Source organism: Protopterus annectens, chromosome 13.part0 (assembly GCF_019279795.1).
Source record: "Protopterus annectens isolate FY-2018-M chromosome 13.part0, PAN1.0, whole genome shotgun sequence".
NCBI lineage: Eukaryota > Metazoa > Chordata > Ceratodontiformes > Protopteridae > Protopterus > Protopterus annectens.
This window is the reverse complement of record NC_056747.1, coordinates 4095976-4117469: the sequence shown is the minus strand read 5'-3', so window position 1 is coordinate 4117469 and position 21494 is coordinate 4095976. Positions and strand designations below refer to the sequence as shown.

At 43.6% G+C, this 21494-nt stretch overlaps 1 protein-coding gene across 1 annotated transcript in view; it reads right to left on the bottom strand.

The window, feature by feature from the left end:
• The window catches only part of AP3D1 (adaptor related protein complex 3 subunit delta 1), a 3080434-nt gene that overhangs the window by 754524 nt on the left and 2304416 nt on the right, over positions 1-21494 (bottom strand). The window contains exon 28 of the mRNA XM_044055492.1: positions 8214-8297. Coding sequence (XP_043911427.1) covers positions 8214-8297 — 84 coding nt within the window. The remainder of the gene's footprint in view (positions 1-8213; positions 8298-21494) is intronic.

Below are 21494 nucleotides of genomic sequence, written 5' to 3'. Positions count from 1 at the left end.
ACTGTGCCTACTACACACAACCGAATATCAAACTGTGCCTACTACACACATCAGAACAAACTGTGCTTACTATGCACATCCGAACTGGGCCTACTACACACAACTAAATATCAAACTCTGCCTACTACACACATCCGAACTGCGCCTACTACACACTTACAACCGAATATCAAACTGAGCTTACTACACACATCCAAAAAAAACTGTGCCTACTACACAAAACTGAATATCAAATGGTGCCTACTACACACATCCGAACTGTGCCTACTATACACATCCAAACTGTGCCCAGCACACACTTGCATCCGAACTGTGCCTACTACACTTACATCTGAACTGTGCCTACTACACACGTGCCCAGTGCACACTTACATCCAAACTGTGCCTACTACACTTACATCTGAACTGTGCTTACTACACACAACTGAACAAAATGTGCCTACTACAAACTGCGCCTACTACACACATCTGAACAATCTGTGCCTACTACACACATCTAAACTGTGCCTACTACACACATCTAAACTGTGCCTACTACACACATCTAAACTGTGCCTACTACACACAACCGAATATCAAACTGTGCCTACTATACACATTCGAACTGGGCCTACTACACACTTACATCTGAACTGGGCCTACTACATATATCCAAGCTGTGCCTACTACACACTTACAACTGAGTATCAAACTGAGCCTACTACACACATCTGAACTTTGCCTACACACTTACAACTAAATATCAAACTGTGCCTACTACACACATCCAAACAAACTGTCTCTACCACACATTTGCATCCAAACTGTGCCTACTACACACAACCGAACTGTGCCTATTATACACATCACCAAACAAACTGTGCCTACTATACACATCTGAACAAACTGCCTACTACACACAACCAAACTGGGCCTACTACACACAACTGAATATCAAACTGTGCCTACTACACATATCTGAACAAACTGTGCCTACTACACAAAACCAAATATCAAACTGTGCCTACTACAAACATTTGAACAAACTTTTCCTACTATGCACATCTGAACAAACTGCGCCCACTACACACTTACATCCGAACTGTGCCTACTACACTTACATCTGAACTGTGCCTACTCCAAACTTACATCTGAACTGTGCCTACTACACACAACCAAACAAACTGTGCCTACTACACACAACCAAACAAACTGTGCCTACTACACACAACCGAACAAACTGTGCCTACTACACACTTGCATCCGAACTGTGCTTACTACACACATACGAACTGTGCCTACTACACAGAACCAAACTGAGCCTACTACACACATCCGAACAAACTGTGCCTACTACACACATCTGAACAAACTGTGTCTACTACACACAACCGAATATCAAACTGTGCCTACTACACACATCCGAACAAACTGTGCCTACTACACACTTACAAATGAAAAAACTGTGCCTACTTTACACATCCGAACAAACTGTGCCTACTACACACTTACATCAGAACTGTGCCCACTACACACTTACAACTGAATATCAAACTGTGCCTACTACACACATCCAAACTGTGCCTACGACACAGAACTGAATATCAAACTGTGCCTACTACACACATCTGAACAAACTGCGCCAACTACACACTTACAACCGAATATCGAACTGTGCCTACTACACACATCCGAACTGTGGCTACTACACACTTGCATCCGAAATGTGCCTACTATACACATCCAAACAAACTGTGCCTACTATACACATAGACAAAAAGCAGAGTAATAAGAAATGTAGGATGCAATTAGGAATGTTGCAGGAGGCATCTGGACAGAAATAAGGTATTTGACAATGGATTTCAGGGTGTGCATTCAACAGAATCAGGGACAAAGGAAAAGAAGGCAATACCAACAGCTAGAGTGGCCTTAATAGTGAGAACAGGAACACAAGATGTGAAGTAGTATGGAGTTGCTGGTAGGGGAGGATTACAATGGCACGTATTTAAATTCTTCCTAAAACTATTATACAGCTTACGAGAAATTTGGGAGAAATATTCAGCTTTTACCAGAACTACATTTCCTTGCACCAGCTGACAGCATATAGTCAAGCCCACATTTGGGCAATCATGGGTCAATGAAGACTCAACTCCCAATTTAGTCTTAATTTAGATATCCCTATGCCAGGAGTGTTCACCAAACGTCTGAGGAAGATGCCAAATAGAACAGGACCAGACAGTGTTGTGGGTATACTACTTTTTGTTTTCAAAACTAGCACCTGTGGCAAACCACGTGGGTCCTGTCAAAGTTTGATAGCTATCTACTGCACAACATAAAGACTAATTCATATTTCCAAGTCTGTCAATATCTGCAAGGGGAATACTGTCAAAAGGTCCTGGCCACTTCTAGATATGATGTGTACACTGTGTAACACAGTCACTGTAGTAAGTGCTGCAGTAAGACTTTTTTTTTCAAAAGGAATTAAGGTTAGAGATCGGACCTTCCTTTGACAAAGCCAGACTGTTGAGGGCCAGGGCTAACAGGTACGGGCCCAGATTAAGGTCCAAGATATGTTCCACAGCTTTACATAAAAGGCTAATCTCTTGGTGCAAAGAGCAATTCCTTGTGTTGTGCTTTCATATCCTCTGCCATACATGGCTTCCAAACTACAGACCTCACAGCAAGGGCATCAACCCTACATCATAAGACATTTGCTTGCATGTCTGCACAGCTGGACAGCTATCTAGGCAATTCTGATTAGTTTCTGCCTTCAGTATACTGGATCATCTCCACAAACATGTACACCATCTGCTGGAGCACCTTATTCAAAAAAATCAGCAGGTCTAATAGCAAATTCAGCCTTCAGAACTATAAAGTGCAGTGTAATTTGTCCACAAGGGGACTAAAATGTCATTCGCCCTGTATACAGAAAGGACATTCTGGGCAATAGCCATCTTTGAGCCTCTAGCAGCACCCACAGACATCAAAGTAGGATCTGCCATGGGATTTTTATACAACTACTTAAGAAAATGCTTACATTTCCAGAGAGCAGGGATTTGGCATCTCGATCCTCAGTGGCCCTCTTAAAGGAGGTTTCTTTCCAAATCAAAACCTAAGGAAGAGGTCATATGGGATTTGCATGTCACCATCTCCTCCCCTGCAGAATTCCAGAGTCACTCACAGGACAGGGTGTCCTAGGAGGCAAACGCAGAAAGTGGACAGCTGATCTGGTCTGCAGGTACTGGAAGAAAGGGGTCCTGCAGCTATTTCTACCACTTTGGGCTGGGAACTTACAGCATTATACCAGGCTCTAACCTTGGTCTGCTTGGTTGGAGTCATGGCTTCATCCCTCTGCTTCATGAAACCAGGTAAAAGTGGACATCTATCTAAGGGGATGATTATGGCATTAGGCAACAGCACAGAAATGTTCACAGGTTCATAGGTAGGTACTAGGCTATCTGCCCAAAGGCATTTATAAGCCTAGCCGGAATGTGTTGGCTTTCGCCACCACGTTAGATTAGTTCCCTGTGCCTCTGTCCAGCAGAGCCATTGAAGTGATCCCTGGGGTAAACTGTCTGTTTCCCATCCACTCATCAAGGTTTCTCTTGAAGAAGGTTAGCGAAGAGCTCTGCCTAATTTAGATTGGAATCTTGTTCCACAGCATGGGAAGTCTCTGGGACAGGAATCTATCCCTCCAGCATGTCCTATTTATTGCTGTGGTGAGGTTTAGATCCCTGGAGCATGTGGCTCAAGGGGATATGGTTTTCTTTAGGTGGAGCATGTCCATCAATACTGGGTTGGACATGGCCTTGTATTTCAGGCAGAGATCACCTCTGAGTAGGCGGTATGCAACCAAGTACAGCTGGAGTTTCTTCAGTTGAGCTGCATAGGGCATCTGCTTGAGGCCAGTGATCCTCTTGGTGAGGTACTTCTGTGGTCTTTCCATTTGTTGCAGGTAACTTGTAAGGTACATCCCAAATGGGGCATTGTACTCTATGATGGGTCTGATGAGTGATGCGTAGAGGGGCCCAATGATCTCTTTTGATCTGGAAGCAAACCCTTTTGTGATTAGGTGGGCCACATAGAAGGATTTTCTAACCACTTTGGCAATGTGATTATCAAAGGAGAGGTTACTATCTACTTGGGTGCCCAGATCCCTTATTACGTCTTCCGTATTTAGGAGGCTACCACCTATGTTGCAGTTTGTGGGTACTTTGTTTTTTCCAAAGGGGATGACTACGCACTTTTTTGCATTTAGCTTGAGGCCATAGTTTTGACACCAGCTATCTCTCTCAGTGAGACCCTTTTGGAGGATATCTGTGTCAACCGGAAAGTCAATTATAGCCCATAGTTTGCAATCGTCTGCTAACTTGGTCAGCCATAGTCCTCCTGTGCTTGCCTGTACCTCTGAGAAGTATATGCTGAAAAGGAGGGACTCTAAGACTTGAGCCCTGGGGAACGCCACTTGTAACCGGTTTAGAGTCAGACCTTGCTCCCGCAACTCTTACCATGTGGGTTCTGTCCGTGAGCCAGTTGGCAACCCATCTCCTGACGTAGGGGTTTATGTTCAGGCTGGTGAGCTTGTCTATAATACCTGAGTGGGGAATGGTGTCGAAGGCCTTTGTGAGGTCTAGGTAGACTGTGTGGACCACCTTTCCCTCGTCTATAGCCTTGGTAACTGTCTCAAAGAGGTCCACCAGGTTTAGGAGGCATGATCTACCCTTAATAAAGCCAAACTGGGTAGGGTCCAGTGTTTTAAAGGTTCCCAATGTCTCTGTTAATGAGATCCATAATGATGTGCTCCATAGATTTGCAGACCAAGCTAGTCAGGCTTATAGGGCGATAGTTCCCGGGGTCCATTGTGGCTCCTCCTTTGTTAAGCGGAATAACTGTTGCTGTGCGCCACTCTGTCGGGATGTAGTCTGTGCAGAGGCTGAGTTTAAATGGTGTGTTTAGGTGAGGGGTTAGTTCATCTTTGAGCTCGTGTAGGACGCAGCCTGGGACACCGTCCGGTCCCATTGATGCTGTGTTTTTGGCTTTGGAGAGGGCTGTTTTAACCTGAGTGCCTGCGATTTCAGAGGCACTACATTCTTCTGGTATAGCTATGGGGCCTTTTAGGGGTGAGAGGGGGGTGACGTTTGCACTGAACTTGTCTGCCAGGATGTTGGCTATAACGGTTGGTTCAGTGTATTTTGTGCCATTCGACACCATCTCTGAGCAGATCTGAGAATTGCCATTTAGATTCTTGACATAACTAAAGAATGTCTTGTGGTTATCTTTGGAGTCCATGGCAATTTTTCTTTCGAAGCTAGCCTTGGATGACTTTATGAGGGAACTTAGTTTTCTTGCTGATACTGATCAGGGATGTCTTCCCTTCTTGGGATTTGACTCTTTTCTGTACTAGTTTCCTCCTCCTTATTGTATAGCTATTTTATGGCAGGGGTCCACAAGACTGGTTTCCTTTTCTTGGGGGAGTGAGTCTTGGTTTTGTTAGGGACAGCACGATCCATGCATTCTTGTAGGTGCCCATAGAGTGCATTAGTAAAGGATTTTGCAGCTTGGACAGCATTATCCTTTAGCATGGAGGCTTTGAAATTTCCCACCTCGGTCTTAAGTAACGTGAAGTTTGCTTTTGAAAAGTTTTTCACGGTGGTGGCGGAATGTGGATATCTTTGACCGGGGCTGGTGGCGGAATGTGGATATCCAGAGTGATTAGTCTGTGGTCAGATTTAAGCAGCGAGGGGTTGACCTCCCGTGTGGAACACCGGTCACCCGTGTTTGTGATGAACAGGTCCAATATGTTGTCATCTCTGGTGGGGATGTTGACCAGTTGATCCAGGGCGTCTGAGTTTATAAATTCTAAGAAATGTTGGGCAAGGGAGTTTGTACTTGAGTAGTTCTCCCAGTTAATGTTTGGGTAACTGAAATCACCCAATATCAGGGTGTTTGATAGGACCTTTAGGTTTCCCAGTGTTTCCAGGAATGCAGAGTGGGGGTTCTGGGACATGGTGGGTGATCTGTAGCAAGCTATAATTTGAATAGCAGTTTTTCCTGTTGTTAGTTGCACATGGATGATGTCTGAAGCATCGTGCTGTGCCACTAACCTGGAGGTGTGGGTATCCTTGATGAATATGGATACTCCCCCACCATTTGTATTTCAGTCTGGGTTTTGTGGCCGAAATCTATGGTATGAGTTGTAGCCTGGTAGTGCTGGAGTGCTCTCTGAAGCCTTAAGCCAGGTTTCTGTTACTTCACATATATCGATTTTCTCCATACTGAGGAGTGCCTCGAGTGCGTGCATTTTGAGGTTTAGACTTCTAGCACTGAGTAGCATTACCCTCAGTTTTTTGTTACTTGTGCTATTTACGGTGGGGGTTTGTCTTTTGGGCCTTGCCTAAAAAAGGCACTATGGGTGTGGCAACAGCCTTGGCCAGTATTCGAAAGCCTAACGGTGACAGGTGCAAGCCATCTCTAGCGAAGCAGTGTGGCTTGTCAAGCATGTCATCCCAGGCTGACGGACACTGGATCCCCTTTGAATGACACCAGAAGCTTAGCCAATTGTTGAAATTGATAATTTTTTCTCTATACAGTGGTATCATTCTTGGTGAGGGCAGGATGCTACTCAGGGTCAGGGTCATACTGATCTGGGCTACGTGATCAGAGAGCTCCTCCATGTCTCTTTTTATGTAGTCCAGGGAGGTACAGCTCAGGTCATTCACACCAACATGGACAATGACAGAGTCACATTTGTACTTACTCTGGAGTGACCTGAGTGCTTGTGTTATGTGGCGGATGCTGGCACCCGGCAGGTAGCTAACAGTAACCTTCTCCTTGTTCAGCCTAGTGAGCGGGACATCATTGTGCCTGGCTATAGTCACCTATTACTAGTGCGTTGGGTATGTTAGTATGTTATTTTGCCTTTAGGGCTGTGATTGTGTGGCACACTGGTTTTGTGAAGTGTTTCATTGTTTGTGTTGGGGGGTGGAGGTTGCATGGATGTCTGCTTTGGAGGTCTTTGTTGCTTTTACAGATTTTTATTTAGAGCCTCTGAGTATGTTTTCGTGCAGCTGTGTGTGTTTTTTCCAGTGCTGGTTTCATAGGTCTATATGAGACTGGTGGTGTGATGCAAGTAATTCCCTTTTCTTGACTGCCTGCTCCAGTCTTGGGTTGAGAGGTTTATTAGTGCTTGCTATGAGTTATGAGCAACTGCCGGGATGAGAAGTGAATGGTTTGAGTGCTTAAGTTGAAAGTTTGTCTAGTTCCAAGGGAAAAATTGAACAGTACACTTTGTGAAGCTGGGAATAGTTATACCCTAGCTAACCGGCACTGCCCGGCACTCAAAACCGCGCAAATGCGAGTTTTATAGCAGGGAAATGAAAGAGAGAGAAATTAGCCCAAAATGGCCAATAAACTACTAATTTCTAGGCTGAAACCACTCCTCCAGGGACAGATAAGCTCTCAGTGAACAAGGAAACTTCCTTCTATCCAAGTAAGGTATGGACAAACACAGAAACTTGTAACACAGCCCTGAATTCAGCAGTAACCTGAAAACTAGACTACAGTAGCTTAGAATGGCGGGAAAACAAGTTTTTTTTTTTTTTCAGAAAATAAAGCAGATCCAATAAAAAAACTTTAAATGCACAACAATGACTATCACAATTGAGTGTGTGGCCTACAACAGTTAAACAGATTACACAAAAATGACTTTGTCCGAACTGTGCCTACTACACACATCCAAACAAACTGCCTACTACACACAACTTCTCGTTACAATAAATCCCAACTCACTCAGCTATACATTTCTTACTATTACTATCTTCCTAAAGGATTTTTCTCCTCTTAGAAGTAATTTTACTACACCAAGAACCTATACTGCCACTGATAATACTTACCATAAAGTACTCACTGCTGCTTGTAAACTGTTATCTGTATAAATATCTCCATCTTACATGTACGTGAGGCATATGTTAGAAATGGATTCTTGTCCTGCATATAATGTCCGAGTTGTTTTTGCTTAATCTTTCTTATTTATGCAGAATCTTATATGGCAAATAATTCTCCACTCTTGTTTGAACTTTCATGATTATATTAACGATAGTACAATATGTAAAGCTTTCCTCCCAGGCCGCCACTGAAAAGGGGTTCCTGTTAAACCCATCTGGACCATCCTGGTAAACAAAGACAAAATAAAATAAATAAATACATAATAAAAATAAAGAAAGAAAAATACTCACAGGACCCTCCTTTTCTTCACTCTGTATGTTCTCCTTTAGGGTTTCATCTGGTTCAGACACTGCAGTCTGTAGGTCAGGACAGGGCTGCAAACAACACAAAGAAAGGTGAGCTAATGTATCTCATCAGTTAATATCCACCCTGGTGACACTTAACTGCAAATTAAAACAAAATGTAAAGGTTATGTTAGTTTGCAGAACCTTGTCTTTGTTTTAAAAACAGCAGCTGCAAAGTCACACCATCCAATGATCTAAGAGAAGGCTCACTACAGTCAGAAACTGCAGGGATTTCATTTCTGGCATTCCCATCTTGGCACAGTCTTGCAAAATGTTAGCTCCTACACTCTCGTGTCCCATGTCATGGTATACCATTGCCAGGCTATGAAGGCAAGCTCAGCACCTGCACTCTTTAGTTCAAACTTTATGCACAGACACATCACAAAAGAAGAGTCAAAAACGAGAACAAATATGCCTGGCTTAAAGGAAAACCTAGCCATGCAACAGGATCATAGGCACTTATCAAGGAGCCTTCCTACAGCTCACACGGATACAGTGAGTACCCATCTGTGACATCTGACTCTGAAAGTCCCCTGTAGGGAGTGACTGTTCGAAGGACAATAATGACTACACAAGAAACATCTCTGGTTAGATGGAGCTTCTGGAAAGTCGGGGTGTGTGTGAAAATGCTAAGTCCCAAGGTGTCAAGTTGGCCTGGCATCAGGAATCACAGCTTGGGGAGTACTGCATGGTAAAGCTGTAAACTGAATCTTGTAGCTGCAAAACAAACATGGGTGAAATGCTTGACTAGGCTTATAAGGGCCTTTGGGCTAATAGCCCAGTATCATCCTATAAACCTAAACATCTGTAGTGAGCACATTCTCGAACAATAGCAACAGTTTGCTGCATGGGGTAAGACAATCTACCTGTGCATCATTTTGGACTGCGTTTGGTAGCCACATGCAGCCTACAATATCCTCATTCATTTACCCAAAGTAAAGCATATGGACATTTGATTTCTCAACTTAACTCGTGCTCTCCTGTTAGGAAGAGATGGACATCTAATTTCTTATCTGAACTTGTGATCTCCTGTTTGGGAGAGACGGACATCTGATTTCTTATCTGAACTTGTGATCTCCTGTTAGGAAGAGACGGACATCTAATTTCTTATCTGAACTTGTGATCTCCTGTTTGGGAGAGACGGACATCTGATTTCTTATCTGAACTTGTGATCTCCTGTTAGGAAGAGATGGACATCTAATTTCTTATCTGAACTTGTGATCTCCTGTTTGGAAGAGACGGACATCTGATTTCTTATCTGAACTCGTGCTCTCCTGTTAGGAAGAGATGGACATCTAATTTCTTATCTGAACTCATGCTCTCCTGTTAGGAAGAGATGGACATCTAATTTCTTATCTGAACTTGTGATCTCCTGTTTGGAAGAGACGGACATCTGATTTCTTATCTGAACTCGTACTCTCCTGTTTGGAAGAGACGGACATCTGACTTCTTATCTGAACTTGTGCTCTCCTATTAGGAAGAAACAGAGCTGGTGATGCACATCGACAGCACAGCGGGCTTCTTATTCCAAACATTCTGCCCAATAAATAAAGGGGATGTGAAGGGAATGGTTTAAAGATGGTTATGACAGAAATTTCAGGAGGAAGCCTGTATTAGTCCAAAGGGGCAACCAATACTTGAGGAAGATCAAAAATGTTCTCTACTACAGGTAGATACCCATCAGTCTAACTGAGGGGACCTGTCTTGGCATGTAGACAGAAAGGTTAGTGTATGACTACAGACACAAGAGCTCAAAACACATGGGATAGTTTACTGTGCTACTAGAGACATGAGAGACTGAAACGTACAGGAAAGGTTACTGCACTACCAGAGATATAGGAACCAAAGACACAAAGGACAGGTAACTAAAACCAGAGACATGCGAGTTGGAAACATAAAAGATATGGGACAGGTTACTGCATAACCTAATACACGAGAGCCTAAGACATAAAAGAAACATTCTTAATAAAGCACGGCTGACTTACAAGTAGACCAAGCTTGATAAGTCTACAAATTGAATCTTTCTTTCTTCTATTTCAATTTGGACTTTTTTTTTCACTGAAATCCTGCACTTGGGGACAGCTTGAACTTTACATCAGTATCTGTCAGAAAATGTCATACTACACATGTGGAAAATGACCCCAACCCAAATAATTTCCTGAAAATAATAAAAGGAAAATCTGACATCCTCAATGTTAAACTGTATGCAAGAATATACTTCCTTGAGTTAAAGGGAACTCAAATAATTACAGCTGCCTAAAGGGGCCACCCTGAATACAGGGGGTGGCAGAAGGGTATCTGGTATTTAAATCAACAAATACAGTAAACATCATTGCTTACATCTAACCAACCTTCCTTGGTGGGTCTCCAACAGGGCTGAATCCCAAGCAGTAAATGCACCAGAGTACTAAAAATATAACAGCAGCAAAAAAACAAAAGAATTAGAATGAATAGTACTGAAAAGGCCTGACTAATGGAGCAACAATCTTAACTAACTACCCAAAGATGCCTGACTAATGCAGGAACAATCTCAATGAAATACATAACGACGCCTGTCTAATGGAGTGACAATCCTAATGAGCTATCAAAAAATAGGCCTGACTAATGAAGCAAAGTCCCAATCAGCTACCCAAAGAGGCCTGACTAATGGAGCAACAATCTCAATCAGCTACCCAAAGAGGCCTGACTAATGAAGCAAAGTCCCAATCAGCTACCCAAAGAGGCCTAACTAATGGAGCAGCAATCTCAATCAGCTACCCAAAGTGGCATAACTAATGGAGCAACAATCTCAATCAGCTACAAAAAGAGGCCTAACTAATGGAGCGACAATCTCAATCAGCTACCCAAAGAGGCCTGACTAATGGAGCAACAATCCTAACAATAATGTTTGGAGAAGGTATAAACAAACATCTAAACGGCTGAGGAATGTGTGTCCTTTTTGAAACAAGCTCCGAAAACAGCTATATATATATATAGTAGAGTAGACCTGGGGCACAAGATGGTCAAAGAGGTGGCAAGGCCCTTGACGCCAAACTATATTACAAATGGTACTCCCATTAGAAGGGGTTTATTAAGCAGCTGCTAGCTCTTCCCTCACTTAAGCAAAGAAAATAAAGAGCTGCGGAGTCATCCTAAACTCAGACAGCCTTCACCAGTACAACCCAAGCTTGGATAAACTGGGTGAAAGGGTTCTCTCTTTTTTGACTTCTGACCTTGAGAAGAAAAAAACGAAATCAATGGACTTGGTTCAAGAACAATTCAGAAAGCAAATGTTGATCCTAAGGGACACACAACACATATGAAAGACAATACATGGGTCTCTACACAAAACAGTCTGAAGTTCTAAAGCCCTGGGAGAAGGGGTGATGGTCACTAGGACAAATACTTTCGGAAACAGTATCAGTGTCAATGAGCCATCAGATCTGAATGGAAACACCAGTCAATTGTAAAGTTCAAGACCTCAAGGAGACGTGGAGGTTCGTCAGAGATGGACAGCCATGTAGAAAATCCATTAAGAAACTGTCTTGCCCAGCTGGTGTTAAGCCACAAATCGGTCTTCCACAAGGTCACTAGGGACAGTAACAGCAGACATGCAATGTGATCATAAAATAACAGGTAACAAATGACATGGGTAAATCAAGTCAGTCAGAATCACCTGCAAACTGATCAACCAGGGCAGTATCAGGAAAGTACAGTTTTGTACCTACCATAAATGTAGATGTTCTTGTGTATTCACTGCTGCAGTCATTACACTTGGGTTATCCTGCCGTCAGGGGGTCCCGCAGTCGGCCAGAGTTCCAAAGTTTTGGTCCGGCGTCGGTTGCTGTCGCTTCTTCCCTGATGTCAGTGCGCCAGGGGTATATAAGATGCAGCCGACGCCATTTTCTTCAGTTTTTCTTGCCCCAGATGTCAGGTGCCCCCAAATAGGTAGGCAATACATATTGCTAATAAAACATACATAAGAAATAAAAACAATACCTTTAGCTACAAGCAAATACACCACATAGGTTGCATAGGATACAAAGGTATAGATAAGTCCCAGCTAAGGAAATGGGGATGGAGGGTGTGTAACCTGGACTGCAGCAGTGAATACACTCGAACATCTACATTTATGGTAGGTACAAAACTGTACTATGTTCATTGTGTTTCACTGCTGCAGTCATTACACTTGGGTTGAATCCCAAAGCTGATGTTGGGTGGTTGAGTCTATAAGGGATTTGGAGTGGCTATGAGGGCCTGCAGCATTGCAGTGGCAAAGCCAGCTCTGGATTTAGAGTAAAGAGTTAAGTGGTAATGTTTGGTAAAGGTGTGCACTGAACTCCAAGTTGCAGATTCCAAAATATCCTTGGTTGGTACTCCTCTAAGAAAGGCTGCTGAAGTGGCTGTGGCCCTGGTAGAATGAGGCCTAATGTTGTTAGGCACAGTTTTTCCATGTTGTGTGTAGCAGAAACTGATACAGCGTCCTATCCACTTTGAAATGGTCTGTTTTGAAATAGCCTTTCCCTGTGATCCTTCAGCATATGATACAAAAAGTTGCTCAGTTTTCCTGAAAGCTTTTGTTTTGTCTAAGTAGAAACGTAACTGCCTGTGTATGTCCAATGAGTGAAGAAGTCTCTCCCCTTTATTCTGGGGGTTTGGAAAAAATGTTGGCAAGTGATTAGTTTGGTTAAGAGTCACACTGGATACCACCTTTGGCATAAATGTAGGGTTTGTTCTTAAGGAAACCCTGTCTTGATGAAAAATGATGAAAGGTTCCACTGCCATTAGTGCCTGTAACTCTGACACTCTTCGTGCTGAAGTTATTGCCAGAAGCAGAGCAGTTTTTCATGACAAAAATTTTAAATCTGCTGAAATGGTTGGCCCAAAAGGTGGTAAAGTACGTTTTTCCAAAACAAAGTTGAGGTCCCAAGTTGGTGTTGGTGCTCTCCGGGGCGGTCTTATGTTTTTAGCCCGAGATATTATCTTAGTAATGGGTGAGAGAAAATAGGAGGATCCGTGTTGCAATGAGCTGAAATAGCAGAGGCGTGGATCTTAATAGATGAAAAGGAAAGGCCTTTGTCCAGCATCTCAGTTAAGTATTGTAATATCTGAGGAATATTTGGAACAAGAGCGTCAAGGCCTTGAGCCTGGTTCCAGGCGCAGAATCTCTTCCACTTTTCTGAATAAGATTTCCTGGTGCTGGGCCTCCTGGCCTCCAAAATGACACCCATAACAGCTTTAGAGAGAGATGTTGGCTGGTTGGCTATATCATCTGCCATGCAGCCAGATTTAAGGTTTTGAGCTGGCTGTGCAGGATCTGATTGTTTTGCTGAGTCAGAAGATGAGGAATTTGAGGTAAAATCCATGCTGGGCCTTGAGCCAAATTCTTTAAGATTGGGTACCAGTGCTGGCGCGGCCAATCTGGGGCAATCAGGATCAGTTTTGGTCTGGCTTTTAGGAGTACCTTTGATAGGAGAGGCAGTGGTGGGAAGGCATAAACTTTTAGTGTTTTCCAGCTGAATGAGAGAGCATCCACCTTCCATGCTTGTGTGTGATAAATCCTTGTGCAGCATTTCTGTAGTTGGCAGTTCAGGGGGGAGGCAAAGAGATCTATGTCTGGGCACCCCCATTTTTGTGTTATCATGCTGAATACTTGTGGATTTAATTTCCATTCATGAGGATCCATGATATTTCTGCTTAAGTCGTCTGTCAGAGTATTTTTCTTTCCTGGCAGGAATTGTGCTTGCAGATGAACTTGACAGGTCAGTGTTGTGTTCCACAAGGTCATGGTTTGTCTGCATAGGGGGTAGGAATGAGTGCCCCCTTGCTTGTTTATGTACCACATACCTGTGGTGTTGTCCATCTTTAGTAGTAGCTGGCCTGGATGCAGAAGGTCCTTGAAAGCTGTCAGGGCATTTTGTACAGCTAACATCTCTTTTTGATTGATGTGGAGATTCATTTGGTCTGCGGTCCACTAGCCCTGGATACATTTTCCTGCCATGTGTGTTCCCCAGGCGTAGTCTGATGCATCTGTTGTGAGTGTCTGCCTGGCTGTGGGTACAGTGAAAGGCTGTCCCTTGTTGTGGTGACATGCCTGTGCCCACCATAGAAACTCCTGTTCTAGGCAGGGAATGAGTGGTATTATTGTTTCCAAGCTGTGACAGTGTTGAGTCCAGACACTTTTTAGATACCATTGTAGCTTCCTCATATGCAGTTTGGCATATGAGTCTGCAGGACGCCATGAACCCCAAGGCCTGCAGACTTTTTCTTGCAGGGAGTTGGGTTTTGTTGCCATCAAATTAAAATAATGAGTCAGTTGTCCTTGCTTGTCTGGCATGAGATAAGCCATCTGGGCAGTTGTATTTAAGCTTGCACCCAGGAATATTATCTCTTGTGAGGGCACTAGTTTTGACTTCTTTTCGTTTATTGTGTACCCTAGGCCCATAAGTAATTTTTTTTTACAAACGCCAGATGCTGTAGTAGAATGTCCTTGCTCTCTGCCTGTATAAGGCAGTCGTCCAAGTAAGGATATATTTGAATTCCTTTCTGTCTGCAAAATGCAATTACTGGTGCCAGGTATTTTGTGAAGACCCTGGGAGCAGTAGACAATCCAAAGGGCAGTGCAGAGAATTGGTAATGCATTGTGCCAGCTATGAATCTGAGGTATCTTCTGCAATTTTGTCTGATAGGGACATGCAGGTATGCCTCTTTGAGGTCCAAAGTAACAAGCCAAGCCTTCTTGCCCAGCATGGGAAGATGCTGCTGTAGTGTCAACATTTTGAATTTTGGAATATCCAGGTAAGTATTTAGACTAGATAGGTCCAGTATGGGTCTCCAAGTTTGGTCCTTTCTGGGGACCAATAAAAGTATTGAGTAAAATCCCTGTCCTTGTTCCTGTTCTGGTACTTTCTGAACAGCTGTCATGTCCATGAGGGCTGTAATTTGTTTTTGTGCCTCTGACCATTGATTTTGTGGCAGATCTGGCATTCCTTTCGGCCTTGGTAGAGTGTGAAGGTGGAACTTGTAACCTTGAGACACAATATCCAGAACCCATTTGTCTTGGGTGATTATATTTGTGCAAAAAGTGCTAGTTTCCCCCTTAAGGGAGCTGCCAAAAGGCAAGAGCTTGGCATTTGAAATGGGAAGTCATTGGGACTGTTTCCTATAAGGCTGTGACTTGTCTTCTCCTCCTTTGGGGGCTGAAGCACCCCACTGTCTTGGTCTGCAAGAGCCTTGGGGCTCAGATCTGCCTCTTGGGCATCTGTATCTGCCTCTTTGTGGTCTGTCTGACACCGGAAAGGACAGATTTTTTGAAGGCCAACTTCTTCTAAATCTAGGAGGCTGTACCTGTAAGAAATCCTTTACTGTCTGCATAGATTTTGCTTTATCCTCCATTTTCTTTAATATCTCTTCAGCCTTAACACCAAACAAGATATGCTGTAAAGGAGCATCCAAAAATTTTGCCTTAACATGATCAGGTAAACTTTGTTCTTTTAACCAAGCATGCCTTCTTATCACAGATCCTGTAACTGCGGCTCTACAAGACGCCTCTAATGAATCAAAACCACATTGTAGAGTATGTTTTCCCACTTGTTCAGCTGCATGCAATAAGTCCTGCATTTCCTTATGATCAGGACCTTCTAAGCTTGTAGGCATTTTCTGTTTTAGCAAAGTCATTAAATATTGTTGGCATTTAAGCATGTGGAACTGGCAATTTAAGGCCCTTACTGCTAGAGTTGCAGACGTGTACACTTTTTTTCCCCCATCTATCCAGAGCTCTGGAATCCCTGTCAGAGGGGACTGGGTTTTTTGCATTGGAAGCCTTTACCCCTTTGGGACCCTGGAAAATAGTTTATGGGTCAGCAGCAGGGTTTTTATAAAGAAATTTGTGAGAGACAGGGACCTTGTAGTACCTATCAGGCTTGACTTGAGCTGGGGGCAGAGAATCAGGGGTTAAACTAGATTCAGAGAACACATCATCCACAATATCTAACACAGGCGGAATAGCCAGGGGCCTGTGCTGAGGCAATAACAGAAAATGTCTGCGCCTTTTCTTGGATTCAGAATAATCCTGGCTCTCTCAATGGAAATGCTCCCTCATGGTAAGTAAAGTTTCTTCGAAAGAGTAACCCTCAGGAGGAGAGGCTGAAGGGATTGATTCTTCAGCATCAGAGTCCTCATAGGGGGGTAAAGAGTATCCCTGGTCTGAAGAGGAATCAGAGGTAATGGAAACCTGGTCAGAGGAAACATGGTCTGTTATCCTGCCTATGCCTTTTATCAGGAGCGGGATGAGAACCCCTGATCAGAGTAATTAGGTCTTTAGCCATTTTGAGCATCTGTTTCTTAGGCATGGAGGCCTGTGCTGGAGAATGCTGTACTTGTTTCTTTGTCTTTAATGGAGTTTTTGACTTGGTTGTTGTTTTGATGGTAAGCTGGGAAGGTCTGAAAACACCCTCAGAAGCCGATGCCTGCTCAGCGGCTCCAGACCCATCTGAGGGAATAGTTTACGTAGGTCCAATACCTTGAGTTTCCAGAGGCCTAGCTGTCTCCACGTGGGAGTCGGAGGCGGCCTGTGGCTCTGAGGCAGCGGGAGTCAGGGGCTGCGAAAGCGCCTCACTGAGCACCTGCGAACCGGCGATTGGCCTGCAAGAGGCTTTGTCGTCGGTTTTGGACCTTGGCTGCCTGTCCTTATCCTTGTCTTTGCGTTTTTTGTGTATTTCGGTCATCGGCTGTTCCGACGGCATGGTATAATTGAACCTTCGGCCAAAATAATGGCGAGCAAAATCAAACCGACATTTAATTGTGCGTTTGTTAAATTTAGCACAAAACCGACAACTAGTGACGTCTTGGTCTGGGCCTAGGCATGGAATACAGTAAGAATGAAAATCCTTATGAGGTATTTGCTTCCCACAAGAAATACAATTATTAACTTTTACTGACATCGGTCTGAAGCAAGAAAAAGTTTCCCCAATGGGGTACTTAGCTTTATTGAAAACTTCGGTTCTGAAATTCGACTTCAAAAATCTCAGGAGTCGGCTGACCGGCACTTGCCAACTGCTTCTGCTTCGGGCACCACGCGGCAAGAAAGACTGAAGAAAATGGCGTCGGCTGCATCTTATATACCCCTGGTGCACTGACGTCAGGGGAAGAAGCGACAGCAACCGACGCCGGACCAAGACTTAAGAACTCTGGCCGACTGCGGGACTGCCTGATGGCAGGATAACCCAGTGTAATGACTGCAGCAGTGAAACACGATGAACATCTACTTGGTGCAGACAGAGAACCTTTTCTATCTACTAGTTTATGTTTGCCGGTAGAAGGCTTCCTGGCAGCCGAAATGTCTTCACACACATTGGCCAGAGGACACAGCATTACCAGAAGGTCTGTAGTAACTGCAAAGGCCATTAGGCAGAGGTCTGGTATCATTCTATCCATAAGAGGGAGGAAGCAACTACTGCAGCAATGATCATTCAAATATCTATTGTTATAGTGTTTACTGACACAACTGTGCTGTGCTGTTCATTACACTGATCACTGCTGCAGTAGCCTTAGCTATATGGGTACATTACCCTGGCTAACTACATTTGCGAGGTGGAAAAAAGAAGATCCCACAAGCCCCTGGAGAACAGTCCTTACAAAGCCTGTTCTAGACCCACAGAAGAAATCAAGTTTATAGTGCTTTGTAAAAGTATGCAGAGAGGACCAAGTTGCAGCTCCTAGAATCCAGCCCTTTCCAAAAAGCCATAGATGAAACCAAGGCACTGGTATAGTGGGCCTTGACCCTGCCTGGAATAGTTTTATTGTGGTGAGTATAACAAAAAATGGCCTTAGGCAAGCATTTGGAAAAGGTCTGCTTTGATACAGGTTGTACTTTTTTCTTACATTCACAAGAAATGAACAAGTGATCCAATAATATGAAGCATTTAGCTCTGCAAGACAGTACTGGAGTTGCCTGTGGAAACCCAAGGTATACGGTATACCTTCGCCTTCACGTTTAGGTTCAGGAAAGAAAAATGGGAGAAGGTCAGTTTGGATTTAGGCATAAATGTATTCTTAAAGAAATCCCGCTCCTGGAAAATGAAATATGGATGAGTCATCAAGAGCTTGCAACTCAGATACCCTTAGTGCGGAGGTCAGAGCAACAGGTAAAACTGTTTTCCATGTAAGAACCTCAAGTTAACCAGGCAAGCCAGTTCAAAAAGAGCAAGTGTTACCTTCCCCAACACAAAATTAAAATCCCAATTAGGGGCCACAGGTTTTATTGGAAGCCAATTATGCAAAATTCCTTTCAAGAACATTTTGACACGAAAATGCTTTGAAAGAGGAAGACCCATGAGCAGACATGCTGAAATGGCCGATAAATGGACCTTGATGGAAGAGTAAGAAAGGACGTAAGAGAGTGACTCTCACAAATATTGTAAAACTAGAGAACAACTAGCCCTGAATGGGTCTTGGTTATGTTGCTGGCATCAACTAGAAAACCATTTCCATTTGCTAATACACAGGATTAAATTAACTAGTAACAGGCTTTACACAGGATTAGCTAGTAACAGGCTTTACACAGGATTAGCTAGTAACAGGCTTTACACAGGATTAGCTAGTAACAGGCTTTACACAGGATTAGCTAGTAGCAGGCTTTACACAGGATTAGCTAGTAGCAGGCTTTACATAGGATTAGCTAGTAGCAGGCTTTACACAGGATTAAATTAACTAGTAACAGGCTTTACACAGGATTAGCTAGTAACAGGCTTTACACAGGATTAGCTAGTAACAGGCTTTACACAGGATTAGCTAGTAACAGGCTTTACAGAGGATTAGCTAGTAACAGGCTTTACACAGGATTAGCTAGTAACAGGCTTTACACAGGATTAGCTAGTAACAGGCTTTACACAGGATTAGCTAGTAGCAGGCTTTACACAGGATTAGCTAGTAGCAGGCTTTACAGAGGATTAGCTAGTAACAGGCTTTACAGAGGATTAGCTAGTAGCAGGCTTTACACAGGATTAGCTAGTAGCAGGCTTTACACAGGATTAGCTAGTAACAGGCTTTACACGGGATAAACTAGTAACAGGCTTTAGACAGGATTAGCTAGTAACAGGCTTTACACGGGATAAACTAGTAACAGGCTTTAGACAGGATTAGCTAGTAACAGGCTTTACACAGGATTAACTAGTAACAGGCTTTAGACAGGATTAGCTAGTAACAGGCTTTACACGGGATAAACTAGTAACAGGCTTTACACGGGATAAACTAGTAACAGGCTTTACACAGGATTAGCTAGTAACAGGCTTTACACGGGATAAACTGGTAACAGGCTTTAGACAGGATTAGCTAGTAACAGGCTTTACACGGGATAAACTGGTAACAGGCTTTAGACAGGATTAGCTAGTAACAGGCTTTACACAGGATTAACTAGTAACAGGCTTTAGACAGGATTAGCTAGTAACAGGCTTTACACGGGATAAACTAGTAACAGGCTTTACACGGGATAAACTAGTAACAGGCTTTACACAGGATTAGCTAGTAACAGGCTTTACACGGGATAAACTGGTAACAGGCTTTAGACAGGATTAGCTAGTAACAGGCTTTACACAGGATTAACTACTAACAGGCTTTACACAGGATTAGCTAGTAACAGGCTTTACACAAGATTAGCTAGTAACAGGCTTTACACGGGATAAACTAGTAGGCTTCCTTGACCTCCACTAGTAGCTGCTGTACATCCTCAGTAACAAATTGTCACTACAACAATCTCAGGGGACTACTCCTGAATCTTCAGAAGTAACCTGGACATGAGTGCAAAGGGTGCAAAAGCATATAAGAACATTCCTCTCTAAGGAAAAAAAAAAAAGAAAAGGCATCTGTCTTCCAGGCCTTATTGCATGGAGTCCTGGAACAGTATTTTGCCTACTGATTTAGAAAGCAGGCAAATTGGTCTACTTGAGGAATTCCCCACAGATGCATCAAATCTTGGAAGAGCCCCTGATCTAGTTTCCATCGTGAGGGTCTGCCCTTGCCCTGCTGGTTCAAAGAGAGGTAGGGTGAGTTTTTCCAGCATGTAATTGAGACCCCAGGTAGGAACTGGATTCCTTCTGGGTGTCCTAAAATAAATGACCCCTTTCAGATACAGGTTCTTGTGGGGGGTGACAGTAAACAAGAGGGGAATGGGGTAGGCAAGCTGAGATGGCACAAGCGAGCACCTTAATGCTAGAAATAAGAAAGGCCCTGGCTGACCAGACGAGAAAGGTACTGCAGACTGAACTGACGTCTGTCTGAGGAGGGCTGGTGTTCTTGTTATGGCACCAGATGGAGAATCTCTTCTGTTTTGCTGGGTATTATTTTCTGGTGGTGGATTTCCTTGCCTCCTTAAGGATGTTTAGCGGATGTTTTTTGGTGTTAAAACCCAACCTTCCAGGCTGTCAGACTGAAAGTGGCCAGGTAAAGATGGAATATGGAGCCCCTGACATGGCTGATGAGGTTGATCTCCTGTGAGAGAGGGTGATATCTTCCTTCACTGACGGTCAAAAAGGAGGAAAAACTACTGTTGTCTTGTCCACTAGGCAATGAGAATCATGCCTGGTCTGTCTGTACGTCCTGATCTTAACGAGTACTCTGGGAATCGGGGTAAGGGTGGAAAGGCATACAGAAAGAGACTGCTTCATTTGAACTTGAATGCACCTATTTTCCATGTCCCTGCCTGCTGGGCTCTGCAGCCGAACCTCTGAAGTTTACTATTTTGGTGGGAGGTAAAAAGATCTAATGAGGGAATTCCCCACTGCAAGATTAACTCCAGTAAAGTCTCCCTCTTCAGCACCCATCTGTTGGGGACCAGAAGACTAAGGACACTGCCAGGGTACTGCTCTGACCTGGAACATACGATGTTGTAACAGGTTCAGGTCTTGTGCCAACAGCCAAATCTTCATAGCAAGACTGCACAAGGGGTAGGAAAGGGTGCCCCCTTGTTTATGTACCACATGATTGTGGTGTTGTCTGTCCAAATCTGTAAAGTTCCTGGTGATAAACAATGCTGAAAAGCTTTCATGGCTAGGCAGACAGCAAGCAACTCTTTATGGTAGACAGGTAGAGTCCTCTGATCTAACGTCTAGATGCTCTGCACCTTCATGGTCCCTAGGTGAGCCCCCCAGCTACATCTGTGCTGTCTGTAGTGATGGTCTTGTATGCCTTTGGCTGAAAAAAGTTTGCACCTGGATTCTGTAAAATGGTGTTTTCCCACCATAGCAGCTCCAT